At 44.9% G+C, this 21,618-nt stretch overlaps 1 protein-coding gene across 16 annotated transcripts in view; it reads right to left on the reverse strand.

Moving 5' to 3' along the window:
* The window catches only part of Kcnma1 (potassium calcium-activated channel subfamily M alpha 1), a 738,489-nt gene that overhangs the window by 79,333 nt on the left and 637,538 nt on the right, over positions 1 to 21,618 (reverse strand). For all 16 annotated transcript variants that reach the window (XM_026789548.1, XM_026789554.1, XM_005367704.3 and 13 more), the window contains 2 exons: positions 17,243 to 17,336; positions 3,984 to 4,107 (listed from right to left, as the gene is read on the reverse strand). In XM_026789548.1, coding sequence (XP_026645349.1) covers positions 3,984 to 4,107; positions 17,243 to 17,336 — 218 coding nt within the window. The remainder of the gene's footprint in view (positions 1 to 3,983; positions 4,108 to 17,242; positions 17,337 to 21,618) is intronic.

Consider the following 21,618-nt stretch of genomic DNA (forward strand, 5'->3'; position numbering starts at 1 on the left):
AAAGAGAGAGAGAGAGAAAGAGAGACATTCTCTGTACCCATTCCTCTGTGGGTAGACACCTGGTTGGTTCTGTAACTGAGCCACTCTGAATGCTGTGTGTGTGTGAGAGTGAGAGAGAGAGAGAGAGAGAGAGAGAGAGAGAGAGAGAGGTACATTAACCCATGTTGAGACGTTGGGGTTTCCTGGATCATTCCTAGAAAGAATCACCTTATATAAACAACCACAGGTAGTCATAACAACAGTCTAGAGTTCAATGAGTGAAGATAGAGGCCAATGTCTTTCCCCAGCCCCAGCCCTGGGTCCACAGGGGTGATAAAGTAAGGAACACTTCTATGTAGGGGAGGACCCCAAATATCCAGAAAATACAAATGGCTATCTGTCCATTGCTGGTCTATTGTTCACCATACAGGTGAAAAGAATAAGAGACTGAGGTCAGGATGGGGTGGTGCTCTGTTTCTCTTTCTAGTCAACACTTTCACCCCCCGCCATCTTTTCTTGCTGCATGCTCATAAGGTCTATGAGGCTCACAATGCATTGGGGGAGGCATATTCATGCCCACTGCACATACCAACCTCTGTTTGATTTAATCCTTAGCATTGATCAAGGTATTGATTGCTTAAATGCCAATATTGCAAATCAAGACAATGTCAGGGTTATTACAGTAACCCCTGAGGAGAGGAGGAAGCTAGCTTTTATTCTCTGGTTATTAGAATAAAGCCGAAGCTATCATCATTGCCACTTTCCCAGAATAGAAGGGAAACCTGAGACACAAGCTGTAAGAAATTTCTCATGAAAAGTGACTGAGGAGGCATGGAGCTCCCAGCAACTCTTCCCACTTTGTGGGGAAGACAAGGAGTTAGTCAGTCAGGTTGCATGGAAGCCCTCTGGGGTTGTTATCACTGAAGCTCCTGAATATCTTCAATTGGCCTTGTCAGCTGCAAAGCTAGTTCTCAACAGGGGAGTGCAAATGGGGTGAAGAATAGAAGCTGGAAATCAAAAATGCAAAAAAGAGCTAGGCACCAGCTGGCAGAATGGTCCAGGCACAAAAGCTAGCCTTGGGATCTTAGGTAGGCCTGGGGCACCTACCAATTCTCTAGTCTGCCATAGCTATACCCCCAGAGGGAGGTGTAAAGGACCAGTCTTGCACCTCAAACCTGGAGAGTCTGATTTGTCCACACTTAAGACCCAACAGAAAAAAACAGGCATTTCTCCATGCACCCTCCTCCAACCCCTTCTGAGTAGGTTTACTTATATTTGATGGGACGTCCCTGGCTACTTCAGCCCATGAATCTAAAGAATCTGAGTTCATCCCACTTAACTCAGAAAGTTTGTTTCATGGTTCATTTTATATTTCCTTTCCAATCAGAGGACTGTTTCTTCTATATCCGAATTGCCCAAAGCCATTAGATCCCTGCACTCAGAGGATAAACGGCTTGTATTAGCATCTTCACACAAGGGCTGCATCCCATTCTTCTCATCCACACACTGGATGAAAATTCCATCTACTCATTACTACAGAGAGGGTTTCTTGGATCCTACTGATCAGTAGCACCTCTGGACTCTGTCCTTCCCAAGATTCTGCTTTATTTGCTTCACCAAGCCCTCGCTCATATCTAACTTGTTCTCATGGACTCACTCACCTCCCCACTGGCCTTCCCTCTGCTTCACTAGAATGAAAGTTCTGCACACCATCAGAACAAGAACGGTACCAAACACATGGTGTGTTTGCATCAATGCTTCTTCAAGTGATGCTGTTTTTTTTTTTTTAGATGAATTTGTCCTCCCTAAATTCTTTCCTTCTATAAGGGGATACTGATCACACTTTCTGTAGATCATTCTGGACCCAGGTGAAGCACACAACATATTATTAAGCCATAGATGACCAACCACAAAGAATCTAAGTGGTTAGAACTCTCTCCCCTTCTGGCAAATCAGCAGCGGCTGTTAGCTGAGCATTTGACTTCATGTACTGTAGTCTTCAGTTTTCACAACTCTGAGAACCTCCAGCGCAAAGCTATATTGGCTCACAATGCTCTTTTACAATTCATTCAAAAACACACACACTGGTTAAAATACAGTGGGGGAAATCTAGTGGATTAGCACATAAAACAATTTTTTTTGATTTTCGAGACAGGGTTTCTCCGTAGCTCTTTTGGTTCCTGTCCTGGAACTAGCTCTTGTAGACCAGGCTGGCCTCAAACTCACAGAGATCCACCTGCCTCTGCCTCCAGAGTGCTGGGATTAAAGGCGTGTGCCACCACCGCCTGGCCACACAAAACAATTTTAAGCAGCTGGAATAGTCCTTGCTAAGGAAGGGTGGTTCCAAAGTTGAAAATGATAGGATTTTCCTAGCTGAATATAAAGTAGGCCCACAGCCATCTGGGGATTGGAGGTACAAGGCAAAAAGAGCCCCATCTGACTGGCCTTCCTGACTAGCAACCCATTTTTCATGGATTAGCAAAACAATAAACTCTAGGGAAGCCAATGTAGACATTAAAACCTAAAGTTATTAACAGGACAAACAAAAAGAGTACAGTGGATTTCTCTCTGTTCTCCTGGGACAGAACAGAGAAGCCTGCTATTTCTAGAGATGTTTGCAAGCCATCCCTGAAGCAGTACTCTGAGATCTGTATGGTGGACCATGGACCGGCAATGGCATCCTCAGCAAATGCACTTGCCTATCTTTATCATGTGCTAAGGACCGAAAACATGTTAGTTAAGAAACATTACTGTAGGTCTGGGGGATGGTTTGGTTGATAAAGTTAATTGCCACATAAGCTTGAGAGTCTGAGTTTGATTATTGGTACCCACATTAAAAATCAAAAGCTGGAGATAGCTGAACCAAGCTCACGGAAACTTATGAACTCTAGACCAACTCTGTGGAGCCTCTGTGGGACTAAACTGGGCCCTCAGTATGTGGGAGACAGTCATGAAGCTCAGATTATCTGAGGGGTCCCCGGCAGTAGGACCAGGATCTATCCCTGGTGCTTGAGCTAGCTTGTTAGAGCCCATTCCCTATAGTGGGATGCCATGTTCAGCCTCAACAGAAGCAGGATGGGGCCTAGCCCAGTCCCAACTTAATGTCCCAGACTTTGTTTACTCCTGATTGGAGTCCTTACCCATTGGGAGGAGTAGATGGGAGGGGGAACTGAAAAACTGAGTTAGAATGTAAATTAAAGTTTAAAAAAGTAAAATAATTTAAAAGAAAAAGCTGGATGTAGTGGAGCATGCTCAAAATTCTAGTGCAAGGGAGGTGGAGGCAGGATGCCCAGAGAATCACTGGCCCTCCAGTCAAGCTGAATCGCTGAGCTCCAGGTCCAGGGAGAGACCCTGACTCAAAACAGAAGGTAGAGAAAGGTTGAGAAATGTACCTGATATTGGTCTCTGGCACGTGTGTGCACACGTGCAAACACACACACACACACACCAAGAGCACGCATGAAATACATATACCAAAAAAATCCAAAACTTTCTTATAACAGAAAATAATGCAGTTAATATTACTAGAATAATCATGACACTAGCAACAGGGAAGAAAGACAGTACCTCTGTGGACTTTCACAATCATGAAGTTAGAGCAGTTCCCATCCGTCTCCTCACACGTAATGTGATTAAAATGCACTGTCCAACAACCGGCCTAAGGCCATGAAACTACCAGATGGCAGAGCAGATGAAGACCAGGAACGGCACGCATCCCCCCTCCCATGAGACCTTGTGACAGGACATAACCACTACTATTGTCCTGATGAAAATGTAGAAATTGAAAATTCTGCTCTTGAGAGAAAAATTAATAAAATTCTCCTTTAAGCTTAAGTTCTGATCCGAGATCTAGTCACCTCGTTCTTTGCTCAGAATTTTAGTTATCAAAAATAGCTAGTACAAGTTACAGTGGACTCTGCTCCTGAGTCAGGAAATCTACTCTGAGCAAAAGTCATCCAGCCAGGCAAAGGGGAAGGACACCCAGGCCACACTCCCTTACTCACCAGGATGACTTTCTCGATCTCCTTGGGTGCACACCAGTGGAACATCCCAGTGGAGTCGTACTTTTTCACATTGGAGTCCATGTTGTCAATCTGATCATTGCCAGGGATTAACAAGGGGTCATGCCTGGGGAGAAAAGGCAGGAAAACCTAAGTGGAAAATGCGATAAATAATAAATGCAAAGGGTCCTCGAGTTACATCTCCGAGATGACAGATGCTGAGAAAGTGACTGTCACCAATGGCCATCTTCCTTCTCTCCTGCAGAGCATGTCCCCTGAAAGGCAGCTGCCCAGACCACACACCCCTCTGGATGGCACTTGACTATGTCAGGTAGTAATTCTGCCTTTCTCCTGCCTATTTTGTAAATGCGCTTCATGCCACTTTGTGGGGTTAGCTTCACTTTTTATGACGATCTCATTCCTTGTTGTCTCGTTTTACTAGCTATCCACTTTCCCCAGCACACACACGCGCACACGCACACACACACTCACACACTCACACCCCAAAGAGTTGCTATTAGCATTGGCAATGAAGAGGAAGAAATAGGAATAGAGCATCATGCTGGCTGACTGGCATCAGGATGGAAAGCCAATTACTCGCTCTTTCTGACTACAACTTCTGACATGATGCTCTTCGCAGTAAAAGCTTTAACAGGCTGCACTTTAAATATTTTAGCAATTTGCCCAATCAGATTTCGCTCTCCCCAGCTGAAGGCCTTTAAAGATTCAACAGCGTGTCACTTCAGAGCAGATTGACTACCAAATGTCCACATCTGGAATACATGATTTCAATACTAAACAACACCCTCTCTCCTCGCCTTGACAACTGTATTTGTGCTTAACTGTCCAATGACAGGGCTCTGCATCCCCACCTTCAATTCCCAACGTAGCATTCCTTGGATGAGAGCCTCAAGCTCTGATGCATCTTAATAAACTCATTTCATACTCTCAAGACTACATCCGCTGCTTCTGGAAGAATGGCTGTATAGGCCCCTCCAGTGAGTTGGCAGGGTCTAACTGACAACCTTAGGAATCACAATGAAATCAGGCAGCTCTACCATGCACACAGTATAGTAAACAAGCCCTCCAGCTCAGGCTATAGTCATCATCTCTGGCTCTATCTTTGATATGGTCAGCCACTGAGCATGTGGGAAGCTCTTGTTGGCATCTGCAACAACGAACCACATAAAATTAAGATATTATCCTAGGAAGATCTATCCTGCAATGAAATTATCCTTAAGCAAACTTCAACCGAAGACAGAAACAGATTCAAATTTCAAAATGGTGTAGTGACATGATGCTACCTTTAAAATGATCTGTTTCAAACATTAAAGAATAGTATTTATTTAAGCTTTTATATTTCTTTCCAAGACATGCCTCGTGTCTCTCATCTCTGTGCTCTGACCATAGAGGGTAGAGCAGCAATCTCTCTAATCTTGTTTAACGACAAAATTAAGCCTTTGGATCTCTAGCTTGGCCTGTCTAGAAGATAGAAACTCGGTGTGTGTTTTCATTCTCGGCGATTTGCTTTGAGGCCACAGCAAATGACAAATACCATGTGATGAGATCCTGTGGAGTCATCTTCAAGGAGCATGCTAGATGACTGCAGGAACTGTCACATCTGATCTTTAAAGGAACAGAACAACCCAATTCGGAGTAGCATCTCAGAGGCCCAGTTGCTGAGAGGTCTTCAGGGGCCATAGAGTACCAGGACACCTCTCACATACAAAGCTGTGTCCAAAAGTGCTAAAATAAGGGTCAATAAGATTGATCATTGGTAAAGGTGCTGGCTGTGCAAGTCTTGACACTTGAGTGTGATCCCTGGACGCTGTGTAAGGTGTACAGAGAGAAACGACTCCGTGTGGTTGTCCTCTGACTGCCACACACAGGCGTTTGTGTGCCCACACCCACACACCATGAATACATCCATGCCCACCCTCCCAACCATACAAAGTAAATAAAATTAAAAAACATAAATGCTAAAAAGGGGCAAATATTGATTCAAAAACTGATTTGAATGGGTCACAGAACATGATGAAAGCATCATTTGATGGTCTGGAGACCAAGAGGTGGTGGTTAGTGGGTAAAGAGCTTGCTGTACAAGCATAAGGACTTAGCTTCAGAGTCCTGACACCTATAGAACTGTGGTTGATGACTGCTGCCCCAGAAATGAAGGGAGAAGACAGGCAGGTCCAGGGAGCTAACTGCCAGCCAGCACAGCCTAGTTGGTGAGATTTCTGGAGAGACCTGTATCAAAGACTAAAGTGGACAGCAATAAAGGAAGACATATGGCCTCAAGCTCTGCCCACCACATGCATGCATAGGGGTAACCACCCCCAACATTTGCATACACATTCACACAAAACACACACACACACACACACACACACACACTTTAGTACATGAGGGGCTTTCTTATTCACCTTTGAGAAATCTTGAATAGTTCCATAGATATCCAGCATCTGTCATAGGTAGGTGGACAAAAGCTACCATAAAGAAGAGGGTTGAGAGAGTACAGTCTTTTTTTAGCCCTTGAAGAACTTGTTTTGGGTTGCAAAAGAATCTTAAACCTGCACTGAAGATGGAGTCAAGTTCATATTCTTTTGTCCTTATTGTTGGTGGGAAAGAGGGTATTATCTTAGATTTCAAATGCCTGGGACCAACTTCTAGTGTATTTAGGTCTTAAAAGATAGCCAGTACCATATTCACATATTCCCAGGTAAGCTGTAGATATAATAGGGAGGCAAAAATTCATTGAAAAAAAAATGCCTTGGGAGAGAGGTTGATGTGTTTTGGCTTGGAACAATAGGTTCATTCTTAAAGGTATATCTGGGTAAGAATGGCCTGTAACCATGGTAGAAAAGAAGAAAAATGGATGGACAACTGCCCATCACTAAAAGAAAAAATGTGACAATGAAAGTTAATTATAAACTAACTAAGGATGGACTTTAGGGAAAGCAGCTAGGGTTTAAAGCCATGATTTGTGCTCTAACATGCAGAATCATGTAGCAAGTCTCTGGGGAGCGTCACATAGACTCTGTCCTTACATAGATCTCTGAGTCTGGCCTAGATCTCACCAAGGATGTCCCCCAAAGGGTCTGATCTGAGAAACATGAACACGAACACACACACACACACACACACACACACACACACACACACACGAAAGAAAAAAAAAAAGAAAGAAAGAAAAGAAAAGACATCTCCCTGAATGCAGATATTTACTTTGGAGAACAGACAAGGCACCTGAAGTTCCAACTTTGGTCTCTTTAATCAGTAAAGTTATCAATAAGCATGAGATCCCTATTCTAAGCCAGAAAAGGAGGATGTAACAATGTCAAAGGAAGGTTCACATGTAGCAGGGAAAAAACATAGGTCAAAGGTCATGGTACACTAGGGTGTGTGCTATAGTAAATTAGCATGCAAGACAATGTGGCTATGAAGGCTTTAAGAAACAACCTGTTTGTTCCACATTGGTTAGTATCAGGGAAGTTAGGAGGGGGAACAACAAAGCAACAGTTGACCCCTAAGACAAGGGTCATAGGAATAGCTGACAAGCTGTGAAAAGTGAGTTAGTGTTGTTCCACCAGCAGCCATCAGGATTCACTCAAAGAAATGAGGTCTATGCAGCCACAAAATGGTAACCAAAAGTGGCGGTTGGACACATCTGGTTTTCCGCTGCTTAACGGAAGCCACAGAAGCCTGAGAGACACTGTAGGAAATGTTCTTAAACGAGCACTGGCAGTCAACAGAAGGATGAGCCAACTGACCCAAAGAACAGACTGACTCATGACATCAGGTAGACCCAGCAGCGTGATTCCAAAAAGGAAAAAATGTTACATAAAATGGAATATTGAAAATGAGTTTTTTGCAAGGTACAAGAGCTAGGGCTCTTAGGGGTGACTTAAAAATGCTGGGGAGCCTAGAAGACCTTCATGTTTGAAGCAGTAGGTTCTTCTTGGGGAGAGATTGGACCACTGCTGAGCTGAGAGAGGCTAGAAGGCAGTGGATAAGAAAAGAAAGGTTTTTGGAGAGTGGGGTCAGAAGCACTGAAGACTGATTGATTTACAGTCCCATTGAAGGCTATGGTCCCTGGATTCTGCAGTGAAGGGGGGGGTGGTACTGGAGTGTGATTCATCCCAGTGGCATGAGAATATAGGATTATTCTGGGCCAAACAGGACGGGTTTCTTTACCATGTGGGTCCCTCTAGCAATTTCAAGTGTCTTTCTTTCAATGGTGGGTGTCTTCAGGGTCAGGGATTCTACAAATTGTTCTTTTGGAAGACAGCCTGTGTTTATGCCATTAAGCATACCAGCTAACATTGTGGTCCAGGTAGATCAGGAGGAACCAGGCAGGTTGCTACACATGTGAAAGGAGGTTCATGGGAAGCCTCTCTGAGCAAGGCATCCCAGCATCTTCAGCTTGCAGGATGATGATCACAGGTACTTGTAAAGACCTTCAATAAATTCAATAAGCTCCGATACCTAGTGAAGCTGATGACCAACACTAAATACTAGCCCCTTTCATGGAATGAAATTTCCAACCTACACAGCAATCCACAACTCTTCTAGAAAGCTCTTCAATTAATACAAGGCACATTTGTCACTTAAGACGTGCCAGAGCCTTTGTCTTATTTTAAAGGGACAGAAAGTGGATGTGATGGGTTACAGCTGCAGCTGCTAGCTCACTGCTGTGCACAGGTGTGCCATTTGTATGTTAAGATCTTCACCCTCAGTACCTTAGAATAATATGACCAGATTTTGAGTCATGCTATTTATAAAAGTAAGAAAGATCACTGGGATGGGTCATCACTTGATTTTTTTTAATATATCAAGAGTGAAATTTTAGACTCAGACATCGACAGAACAAAAGCCACAATAAAGTATTGGAGAAGGAGAGAGATCAACAGATTGGGAAGAGAGGCTAAATCAGTTCCTTCTCCAGGAACTCAAAAAGAAGCAATCCTTGTGAAGGCTTGACCTTGAACTTTTAGCCACTAGAACTTTGAGAAAGAAACTTTCTGCCCCTAATTATTCAGCTCTACTTGAGTAGTAATGTTTATTGAGCTTTAACCTGCATTGGGGTACATTACAAGTGACAGCCTAACTCTAGAGAGAAGAGGAAGTTTGTTCACTAGTCAGTCCGCTCAATTGACCTAAAAGTGTAGTTTCGCCAATGGTGTTTAGGGATTGATACCAATAAAGGCGGGAAACCTCCTATTTCCTCAGAGGCAATTCACACAGTGCGTAAGGTCCCTAAGCACAGAGGCAAAAGTGCATGTCTTCAAATCCTGGCCTGCTTCATACTTGCCAAGTTGTACCCTGCTTCAGCTTTTCAATCAGTCAAACAGGGAGTGTTAGATATCATTTTGCAATAGATTCAACCTTGGGCATACAGAAGCAAAGCCACATCACACATGGAGCGAACAACTCAGCAGATGGGCTTTAACAAGTGTTTACTGCTACCATCCCCACTGCTCTTTACTGCTGGAGAAGACTATAGTCCTGCTTTGGTGCCTCTGATATGACCAAAAGGAAGAAAGCAGAGTGGAAAAGCCAACGAGAAAAATATAGGACTACTTCTGTTGGCTATCCTACTCCATGACAGAGTTCCCATAAACTGAAACCTTACAAATGTTACCATGCTAAAATTTCCCCCCACATTTTGTCACGTGCTCATCAAACTAACACTCATTGGCATTTTCTGTTACCAACAACCCATGTGCATGGGGCGGGGGGGGGGGGGGACAGCAGCATGGCTTCAGTGGAACTGTGAGAAAGAGGGAAACAAGGCTTTGAAAGAGGAGGTCTGACTGACCGGAAGCCAGTCCTGCTGGGCTCCCCCCTTCCCCCCTGCAGGAGGCAGCTGTGTCTTGTTTCTGCTCCCCTGTAGCCCAAGCCACAATGCCTTAAGCTGTAAAGAGAGGGCAAACAACATCAAGGGTATGTATGAAGTGCACAGCTTGCATGAATACTCAGTAGAAAATTACCCCCGTGAGCCCTTGTCAAGACAATGTGCTAAGGAGTGGCTCAAAAATCAATTAAGGCTTGTGTGAGTCTTTGTCATGTGCCAAAGATCTGAAGGCTGGTTTAGGAATGCCCATTATTTATAACACAGCAGCCCCAGTGAGCTAGGTTTTGTTTTGTTTTTGTTTTTTTCCTTTCTTTCTCTTTGCTCCTTGCCTCTCAATTCCTACCTCCAATGTCCACAGCTAGAAATTAAGTATGCCTGACTTCAAGAGGAGAATAAAAGATCTTTGTTTGGAGGGTGTGCAGAGCAAGGAATGCCACTTGCCATCAATTAATCTCAGGAAGTGAACTAAATGCCCTGCCACAGCAGAGACACAAAAAGCTTGCCTTGAAGACAAGAGCCTGAAGCTAAACCGCAAATCCCTTTCCAAGCAAACCTGCTGTGAGAAAGTCGAATTATATTATAAAGAGTAGAGTTCCCCTTACAGCTGAATATAGCAAATCCCAGTTTACTGTGTGGCTTTGAGTTCAACACTGGGCTTCGGAAACTTACATTAAAACACAAGAAGCCAGCCCAACAATGTCCAGAAAGAAGGAAGCAGCTAGGCGGCTTCAGAATTTCACCCTTCTCCCCACTTTAACGTTTCATCACAGGGTAAGGCCTTTTCCATCATCACGAACATCCCCCACAGACAGAGGCTGACCCCATCCTGCAGCGGGCTCCCAGCAATGGGCAGCAGGGGGGTGAAATGTGAGCACAACCCCTTCACAAGGAACAGAGCATCTGTGCTATCAGATGCCGTTGTGCCGAGTGTTTCTTAGTCTTCATCTTTCAGCTAACATAGTTCATCCTTGGTTTCAGTGACTTCTGTGACTCTTTTCCTATAGAAGTATGAGTTGTTCCTTGGGAGACAAGAATTTGTGTGTCTGTCTCATTCACTAAACGCTAAGCGTTGGGAGGACTTGGATTTGCATTTTCTCCCCTGTGCATTTTTCAGCGACCAGTAGAGGACACAGCGAATGCTCAATAAGCAACCAGGATTACAGTAAGAACCAGTCAAAAAGCTCTTGTCTCTGAACATCACTAGACCTATTATGCGGTCCAGAATGTATACCCAGCAGGAGCCCATTTCTTTTGTTCTCTTTTGATGACTTGTTCTGGTCTTTTCTAATATTTTTCACAAATAGTGTATTTGAGTTAAGACAGGCTATATGCCATTAAGAAGGGCATCATGGTGGGAAGGAAGACTATAAAGTATGTCTTTAAGCAATCAAGGCTGCCTGGAGTTTGCCTGGAGCCAGCTGCCCTAAGTACTCAGCAGGGAGGAACCAGGTGTGACGTCCTTAGTGGTCCAGACAGATGTTATTAATGAAGGAACTATTCAGGCTCTGGTGTAAAACATGAATACTTCTGAAAGGTGGGGCCCATCACTTCAAGTTTCTCTTCTTGCATTGGTTCTACTAAGAAGATGGTTCTGGGCAGATACGTTCCACTCCCGAGTGCCTTTTGGCTCCTGGTAAGTAATATTTTCTGTTCTGTTGTGAAGATACTGAACTGTACGGCCTGGTACCTGCCAGAATCCTTCTACTCTGCGTCTACCCTCTTGACAGCCAGCATTGCCTCTGAGATGTGGCCTTCTGGGACTCAGCCACTGCTCTCTTCCAGATAGCCAACCATGGAGCCACCTAAACAAAACTTTCACACCATGCTTTAGCCACCCTGTGTAAACATGGGACCCTCTCAGCTTCCCTGGTTCTAACTGCATCAGTGTTTCCCATCTCCCCCTAACACAGTATCACTTACTAGGTGTCCTCCTCAGTGGAAAACAGAGGTTACTGCTGTTGTGCTGAAGAAATGTCTCAGGGAGTGGACATGGTCCTTGGTTCTATATGAGGCCTCTGAAGTGAAAGGACAATGCCCTCCAGCTGAGCACAAACTTGTCCTGCTTCCTATGTCAAGTCCCTCCAAACCCTGGAATTATGACACCCATGATGTTTTCATTCTCTGGTCCCATGGGGGACTGTCACAAGCTGTTAGCTTGTGCGTTAGGGGATGGATTTACTTAGCTAACCTGTCTCCTGCCTTCCTTCTTTCTCTGCCCAGTGGAAAAGCTGTGAGAGTGGCATTCTGCCTGCAACCCTGAGTGGGCTTCAGGCCAATTTTCCATTTCCTATTATTAGAATCTGTCTCACTGGCAGGGTCTGGTATGAGAAGTCCGAACAAAAGGTCCCCATGAAAGGTATGAGTGAAAAGAGAGGAGATGTAACTTAACAAGTAGATGTTCATTTCACCTACTGATCAGGCAGTGCCCAAGAGAACAGTCTGCTCCCTCAAATCCTATTCCCTTCCTTCTCAGGAAACTGGGGGCTAATGCTTCCGGGTCTCACGACATGAAGTGTTCTTCTAAGAGCTTAATGTCTCTGTTTGGGGCATCATTAATTATCTGTGCTAGCCTGGGCAAGAGATACCCCTGTATTAATTGTCTGCCTGACACATCCCACAGAAATCTTCATTTTTATGCTTCTCTGCCTTGTTCAGATTGCAAAACTGATGTCAGAAATACCACGTGACCTAAACTGAGACCTTGGTACTCAGAAAACCATGACAGAGGCTGAGGTTGGGTGGGCTCCCTCCTACACATCTCCACATTTACAAGTGCAGAAAGGTCCTGATGGGGGACTCCATGGCCACCTTCATGCTATTAGCAATGATCCTTCCACACCCAACTTAGGGTACCAATGCCTCCAAAACCTGCAAGAGTTTCCTGATGCTTACAACAGGCAAGATCCTCCGTGACTGGGAAGCTAGAATAAATACACATTTTCAACTCCAGTGATGTTACTCTATGGACCCTTCAGTGCCGTCATAATATGCCATGTACAGTGGTCTAAGGGCAACAACTCTTTCCTCCATCTTTCTAAGATGTGAGACTTCCCCAGATGTGATGGACTTCACCTCTCTATGTCCAAGCTTCTTCATTTGTCATATGGGGAACATACACTTGCTAAGAGAGCTCCAGTTATCAATGAGTTTACATGCACAACACTCGTGAAATAATGCTCGGGCAACCATGAGCCAGAGGTGGTAGCGACATCAGTAGAGACTCTCCTATAATGATGGCAAATGGGACCTCCTTCACAAATCAGCCACAACCGCTCAGAGGGACAGCAGCATTTCCATGTTCACAGGCACTATAAACCCTTACTCGACTGTGCAGTGCGGGCTTCCCTGTCTCATTTTGAAGACTGGATTCCCCTCTACCACACCATACTTGAGATCCCTCAATGACTTCCCACAACATGTGCAACACAGTAGGCCCTCAGGGAACATTTGTGCACTGAGAGTTAATCTGTTTTGTGAACCGGCACCTGAGGCACACACAGCCATCTGGGATTCCTTTTGAGAACACGTGTGAGAGCCCAAGTACAGCTTCTCATCAGCGGAGAAAGCACTTGAGAAAACAATCCCTCCAATATGGCTGTGACAAACTCAAGGTGATTCGCTTTGAGATCCCTGGGTGGGGAGCCGCTCATCACACGGCGGGCAGCAGATTGGAACTTGCTTTCCTAACTTTCTAGACAGCTTTCATCAAATTCTTGCCCTGTGGGGACTTACGGCTGAGGAGAGACACGGTTACGCTCCAAAGCAGAGATCCACTGGGGAGGGAGAACTAGGCAGCAGGTGTGGTGTCTGCGTAGAGAATGGGAGAAGTTCTTCCACTAACTCCAGATTAAGAAACCAGCAAAGAAGTAGAGAGAGAGAGAGACAGAGAGAGACAGAGAGACAGAGAGAGACAGAGAGACAGAGAGACAGAGAGAGACAGAGAGACAGAGAGAGAGAGAGACAAAGACTCAGGGACACCATGACTCTCTTCTCAGTGGGTACAGTGCCAAAGATTGTCTGTCAACGCATATCCAGCCTCAGTGCCACGGCTCCGGCTCTGTCAGGCTGACTAAAGTATCTACTACCTCCAAATCCAGACACACAAACACACAACAAAAACAAGGCTGTTCAGGTAATGATCACACAGAGAATGAAGTGGCACTGAGTCGTCAGGGTGAGCCTGACACCAGAACAAATGGGAGATGGGGCCATTAGTGCAGAGTTCCCACATTTTCTGCTGGCACATGATTTGGAGGACGTCCTCACTCAGGGGCCTGTTTTGTTTGTCGAAGCGCAGGGTAGTAAATTACAGACCATCACAGGCCATTCTGGGCTCTGAGTTTCTCTGGAGCGATTTGTATCACCACCCATAGGCCACTAAAACCTGCCCATACTCACAATGATTGATTCTGCTCGAAAGTCCACTTCAACTAAGTCATTAGCTTCTTTATGGATCTGGGCTGGGGGAGGGCTCATGAGGAACGGGACCGGCGAGTCCCATCTTCTGAAGAGTAAAAAGGGGGTGTTTGAGGAGATAGGAGGAAGCAGGAAGGAGCTGGGTGTGCAGCAGCAAAAGGGATCTGGAAAGCACAGGAACCAGGGGCTTCACTGACAGTGCAAAGGCCAAGTAGGAGGCCCCGTGGCTGGGTCCTTCATCGCTAGACTGGATGGGAAGGAAAATGGAGAACCCAGCAGAGGCCCTGTCCCTGCTTCTCTGAAATTAGCTGGAGAATGTCACCTGGGAGAAAAAAGACAAAGAGAAGTGTCCTGACTCGCACGGCTCTCCCAGGGAAGCTCTGATGGAGGCCATTGCACAGGTGAGATAAGGCATCCGATGATGGTGACTTTGGAGGGATGGGCAGTCCATGGGCACCGACAGAAGAAGCCTGGGTTTTGCAGCTTGGCAAGTTTTGGCTCGCCACCTGACCCCCATTTAGCTATTCTGATGTACTACGAAGAAGACAGCTCTGGCCTGGGATGGCTGTCTCCCTCAGCCCCTCTCAGGCAGGCAATGAAAGCAAGATCCACTTTGAAAATTCTCCCCCATCATGCAAACTGACATGGGCATGCTTTTCAAAAACCCACAGCCAATCTGTTGATCATTACTTATTTACAAAGGCCTTCGGGCAGAAAGTCCTGTAAAAACCATACTTGATATGGTATACACTAGCTTTCTCTGCTTATGGAAAAAAGTCCCCCCAAGGCTACTTCAAACCATCACTTTCTATTGCACATAAAATGTAGCACGTAACACTAAAGTATTTAATATATATGCTATAATATATCTACAGGAAAGGCATTTGTGTAGAAGTATGTTACCCTGGATTTGGTAATTTGATGTTTTGCTGAAGGCTACGACTTAAAAAAGCCTCCACCTCTTACAGGAGACCTGTCATCTTGGTACCCAAGAGCCAACAGAATAAAGAAGTACCCTTAAGCAGCAAAACTTTGACACAGCTTTGAAGCATATGAAAACAGTGTAACTCCTCAGAATTATTATTGCTCAAGATCAAAGCGACGAGTCATACTTTACATAGCAAACAGGGACAGGGAATTGGGCTCCCAAGGTTTCACATTTTTCAGATTCCTCTTTATTTATTTATTTGCTTCTCTAAATTTAGGCAAAAGAAAGCACTTGGGCTTTTCTCTCCTTTAAATGGAGAAAACTATTAGCATTAGATAAGCCGATTACCTAAAGGTGAGTAAATAGGACTTGAATGCTAGGCTGACAACTGGCGTCATAAAACCCAGTGGCTTGGCAGCTGGTGCATTTTATTCCTTCTCGTAGTAAACTGTAAACATGCGTGTAAATCAGCAGAGCCCCAGCAAGGCTGCACAGAGGAGGATTAGGACACTGAAGGAAGCCTTTCACGGAGCAGAGAGGGGCACACATGACAAGAGAGAGAGAAAGGGCCAGGTGGATCTGCCACTGGGAATCCACATCCCCATCCCTGAAAGACAAGTCCCAATCTATGACTCAGATAGGTGGACAGAGGTGAGGCAGGCACACGGTGGAGAAGTGCACGTCAGGAAACTAAAGGAGAGGGGTCCTTGGCCATGGAAGAGGAAAGCGATTTCAGAAAGGCAGGGATTTCCAGAAGGTGAGCAGTACAGTTCTGAAATCTCAGTCCCTTCCCTCCCGCTCTCTCTGTAGAACACATGAGAGTGCACGCGCGCAGACACACACACACACACACACACACACACACACACACCCCAGAGCACAACTTCATTCCTCAGGCACTATCCACCTTTTCTTTTGAGACAGGGTCTCTCACTTAGAGTTCTCTGACTTACAACTAACCAAGTAGTCCAGTGTAGCTGGCCAGCAAGCCTCAAGAACCCACCTGTCTCTTTCTTTCCAGTTTTCGTATTACCCATGAGCCTCTGCACCTGGCTCCTCCCCAGAACCCGTGGATCGTGGGTCTCAAACTCAGGTCTTAAGTTTGTAAAGCAAACCCTTTACCCTTCGAACTATCTCCAGGACCTGAAATCATTCCTTCTCATGAAAGTGTGGGAGAGTTAAGAGGTTTGAGGAAATAGATGTTGGGACTGGGGAACAATCAAAGAGACAAAGGTGACACAAGGAGAATTTGCCCAAACAGGAACTTGTAGAGTTGTACTGAGACTCTGTTTTAATTTGTTAATTATTAGATGATGTCATAGTTTAGAAATGGGGAGAAGAGAAAGGAAAAGAGAGATAGACTGAGAGAGAAAGGAAGGAAGGAAGGAAGGAAGGAAGGAAGGAAGGAAGGAAGGAAGGAAGGAAGGAAGGAAGGAAGGAAAAAAGGAAGGTTGCTAGCACAACCAGTTCCATAATTAATATTGCTTTTAACCTGAGCAGAACTGGATTACTTTTGAACTTTGCATTGGCAAGCCCATGGATTATTAAACTTTTTTTTTTCTCAGTCAAAATCAATTAACAGAAATTTGATTTTCATCGACAGGATAAAAGGAAGGTAATCTTCAGGTTCATTTTTGATTGTGATGATACATCTCACATATGGCCTTAAGTACAGAAACCAGTCCTCAGAGGGACTCCAGCAGAAAGAGTCTTGCCGCAGGCAAACTAACCACAGAGTTCCTCTGATTGGTTCCCGGTGTCATTAGTGCCACTGCTGTTTAGTAACTACACACAGACAGGACATGGTGACAGCTAAGACTTTAAAGCCTATGTATTTTTCAAACAGCTTTTCAAACTGTTTTTCGTGACAGAATTTTTTCAGCTCTATCATTAACTGCTGTCAAGCTGACAGAATAAATACTCCAGCCTTTACGAAGCCATGTAACGATCTCTCTCCCCTCCCCCATGGAGCTGACTGAGGAGGAAGGTCTGGGCCTGGGCTTGGGCAGGTGGAGAGGCAGGAGATGGAGCTGGGGAGGTGACCATGCTGGGGGATCCACTTACCTCATCAGCTTCGGGGAGGAGTTGGGTGAGTTCCTCATACCCCCATTACGTTGCTTTTTTTTGGGTGACAGCGTTGGCGGCTGCTCATCTTCAACTGCAAATACAGGCAGCTTGTGAGATTATGAACAGTTTGAGGGAAGACTGCGAAACACAGGCAAGATATCAAAGGACACACATTCAAGGCTCAGTCACTCACTAGAGAGTCAGGGCTGCCTTTAGAGGCCCAGTAACAAAGACAGAATGCGTTAGTCAGAGAGGCCGGCTGAGAGGAGGGTGAAGCAATACTGCTTTATGCACCAACCCTTGAACATGCACTGGAAAGAGACTAGAACAACCTATAAATGCCCTGGTGTAAGAAAGAATGAGAAGTAGTGATTTTATCTACGTATAAAAATACATATCATTATTTTTAGGAGTTAATTTTGGTTAGGAATTAATACTTTGCTTGGTTGAATAATCAAACGAATTTTCTTGTAACCAAAATCAGAAATAGAGTTGTATTTGAGGTAGCGGATTAACAGCCAGCCTGCTGCTTCTACAAATGAACCAACATAACTGGTTCCCAACCCTTGCACCCACAGCAAGAGCCTTGAAGAGAGGCAGGGATCCAGGCCTGAGCTGCCCATGTTTCACTGGCAGGGTTCCCAGGGCTGGGAACCCAAGTGCATGTGGGCTCAAGAGTCACCAGCCCAGCTCAGCTCTCTTCCTTGCAGCGGCCACCAGGGAGCGTACTTGGGGCTGGAGAAGAGCACTGGAATGAAGGAGAAGGCTGTCACTGAAGGATGACACCCACAGAGGAGGCGGTGGCAGGTGGGGGATGGAGGGCGGCAGAGAGGGCCTGGAAACCATAAGCTTGCTTTCCAAATGTCTGAACCACACAGATCACTAAGCAATGTGAAGCTTTACTCACAGACAACACAGCACACTGCACTCTGCTGCTTTTGCCCAGAGACACCCACTAAGAAGCAGTGGAGACGGGTTAGCCTGCACCATGCTTGCTTTCTAAGAGCGCGGCTGGGTAATACTCGCCCAGACTGTCACCCAAAGACATGTGCAACAAAACTCTAGCCCTGCTCTCCCCACCCTCACACAGTCCAGGCTAACACTGCCATGTCGAGATGGGAATAGAGGGTCCTCGGAGTTTCAGAGTTGATTGTCATATGACTAGGAGGAAACAGCCCTGAAACTCAGAATGCATGGAAGTTACCTTAAAGCTAAGAAGAGAAATATTAGTAGTGACAACATCAAAAGAAGCTTGGTGTATGTTAATGTGTATGAGGCTTGGAGGGGGTGGGGGCAGCAAGCTCAGCTGCTTGCTATTGTCCAGATGACCAATAACAGAGCATGCTCTCTAGAGCGCCTCTCTGAAAACCTTAAAGAAACATGGGCACACCAAAGGGGTTCCATCTGACTGACTGACCGCCAGATTTGCTTCAGAATGTCACACTTCTTCGCCTCTGCCCTACTGTCGGTTTGGGGTTACCTCATTCTGACTGACCCAAGGCAAGGGGACAATGATGTGACTGGATGAGAGAAATACCAGTTGGAATCAAGGCCAGAAAGGACCTGCAAAGGCTCACAACCCATTCTCCCTGCCACCTGCTCCCTCCTCCACCCCCACCTCCCACCCTAGGCTCCACTCAGGCTGAGACCCTATCAGTCACCTAGTGCTCCAGGCTGGGGCTATGTGGCTGGGAGGATATCACGTCTTATCAGAAATGAGTATCCACAGCAAATCACACTGAGACTAAGCAGCACTTAAAAGATTAAAGAAATAAATACAAGCCACATAAATGGTATTGAAAAAAATCACTTAGAGTTGATATGCATCTCTCAGCCAGCAAACAGGCACTCTGAGTTTGACCTGAATTCATCTTCCTTTCAGAGGACAGGGGACAGGCATCCAAAGCAATTCAAAGCAGGCTAAAGTGTGAGTGTGTGTACGTGCTCACACACATGCCTAAATAGACTTTTACATTTCCCCACCTTAGGCTGGAGAAGGAAGTCTTGCATTGATTCTTTGCATAATCCAAGGTCACCTTTGAATATGGGTCACTGTTAAACTGCAACAGGGAGACCCGGATAGTTGTTAACACACCACTTAAATGAGTGTTTTATTTTTGAGAGCAAAAGTATGTTTATTGGGGGCATAAATTATTCTTCTTCTTTCATAAGCTTACAGAGCAATGCCCCAAAAGGTCTTTCGTCTATCCAAGTCAAATGCCAGCATTCCTCAAGACCACCACACGTCACCGTGGTTGTGGCCAATTATGGAAAGAGTCTCTATTAGTTACTTTCATTGGCTTTTCTGCTGAATTCTTTGCTGAACTTTTCCTTCCCCGTTAGCTCTGGGCCTCTAAGAAAATATCCTCTTGGAATAAGCATCCCTTTTCCGTTTATGTAGCCTCGGCTGTTTGCTGCCACGGCTCTTCAGATGGGAGATCTGTAAGTTAATATGTGTTAGCCAGCTCCGGGGAGACACCTTACTGCGGAAGGAGTGTGATGCCTGCTTCTATGCAAGGCAACTATTTATTTTCATTGCAACTCTGAGAGATCATCCATCATAATCATAGTGCATTTAAGCTGGGATTTGTTCACTTCAATGGAACCATGTTCAAAGCTTTATTTGGAGCCTGGAAATCTGGTCCCCGAAGAGCTGGGATGGAAAATGTCCTCAGCTTAAATATATGAATGCTGTGTAATGGGTAACATTACACATGGCTTAGGTCTCAGAAGCGGAGCATGGATAAATTCTCCTTACTAAGTAGGACATAAAACATATTTAATTATTATCCTTTCTATGGGTTCCACCACTTTCTGTATATTAAAAAAAAGCAGATCTAGAAAACCTTCTAGCTGAGCTCTAAGATATGATTCTTGTTTCATGGCTTCTATGACTACATGGGAGAAATAAAAATGGGATTAAAGGAGAGACTGAAATTTACTCACTTTCATGAAAGACAAACATGTTGAAGTAGCAAACCACTGCCTCGCAAGCAGGCATACCCACGGGCTTGCATTGAACCTGCTTTCTGGCTAATTGCAATATACCTTCCTAGCATGTTCCCTGGCCTCTGCGTGGAGTGAGCTGCATGAAGACATGCTCCTTTAAAGAAGCCTGAGTTACCAGCTTCTTCAAAATACAAACAAGTTCGGGAATCTAATGTGGAATTTTTATAGGAGGCAAACTCTCTCCAGTCTCCGAGTCCTCATAAAATTCAAGGGCTTGTTTTTGCACATCCCTAAGTATAACACTTAATGTTCTGTTGTAACTTCCCAGTGCTCTCTTGTCTAATAGGCCCTGAATCTAACAGTTTTACAGTTTGGGGAGAAGAGTCAGCGTTAGAAAAATGTCAGGCCGGTCTAATGAGGCTTCAGATCCCCTGGTTTGCGCTGGAGTTTAATTTAAACTTACAATGATGTTTTAACATGTTTGCGTTTTCTTGACTAAAGAGGATTCATTATTTCAGTGACATAACCTCCAGACAATGCTCTGGGAATTGATTTAAGATGTGGCGGTAATTCCAACAGCCTTAACGCAGAGCTGAGCATCTGTAACAACATTTCATTCCACTTTCCATCAGCATTCTGTTTTTAAGCAAGAGCAAAGCAACATCTTCCAGAAACACTGGCCAGGGGCCTGGCCTTACTTCAAAATGATCACATATTTTACTAGATTAAAAAAAAAAGAAAAGAAAGAAAAGAAAGAAAAGAAAGAAATCCCTGCCTTTGTGTTACTCTCTAAGCTGCAAATATTATGATGGGGTTCACTGATGCCTCTTGTAAGGGTCCTTGAAATGGGCGTGAGTGTGATTTTCAGGTTGCCTGAGCAGTCTGATACGTGTGTGGGATAAATCCAGCAGTCCCCTCCAGCCTAGGGCATTTCCCTCTTCCCTGTTTTCTTCATAAGATTTAGGAGGGGGTGGAGGATGAAGCTCTTAGATTTGAAGGTGGGTTTGTTGGCTGGGGTTAAAAAATAGCTCAAAGCAAATAAACTCAGAAAAGTAATAAAAGGCAACAACTCATAAACATGAGTCAAACAGCTATCTCCATTACGTTATTAATCACCACATCTGGAGTAACCCACATCTGCACACACTTAGCAGATCATTAGTAATGTCATATTCACACTGGAGTCACTCAGAATAAATGGCATGCTTGAACACAAAGGGATCACGCTGAAGGGGCTTCCCACTGAAGTCAGGGCGCAAGCTGCTAGTGGGAGAGTGGGGTCGTTTTACTGATTATCCATTTTTTTTATGGCTTTTGTTTCAAATTTTGTGGCCCAAACAAGTTAATGCATGCTGAAAGCCACGGTAGTCCTCTCTCTTCTTCAACTGAGCTTAGCATATTGCAGAGAAAGGCTGAGGGGCACC

This window comes from Microtus ochrogaster, unplaced genomic scaffold, assembly GCF_000317375.1.
Source record: "Microtus ochrogaster isolate Prairie Vole_2 unplaced genomic scaffold, MicOch1.0 UNK21, whole genome shotgun sequence".
NCBI lineage: Eukaryota > Metazoa > Chordata > Mammalia > Rodentia > Cricetidae > Microtus > Microtus ochrogaster.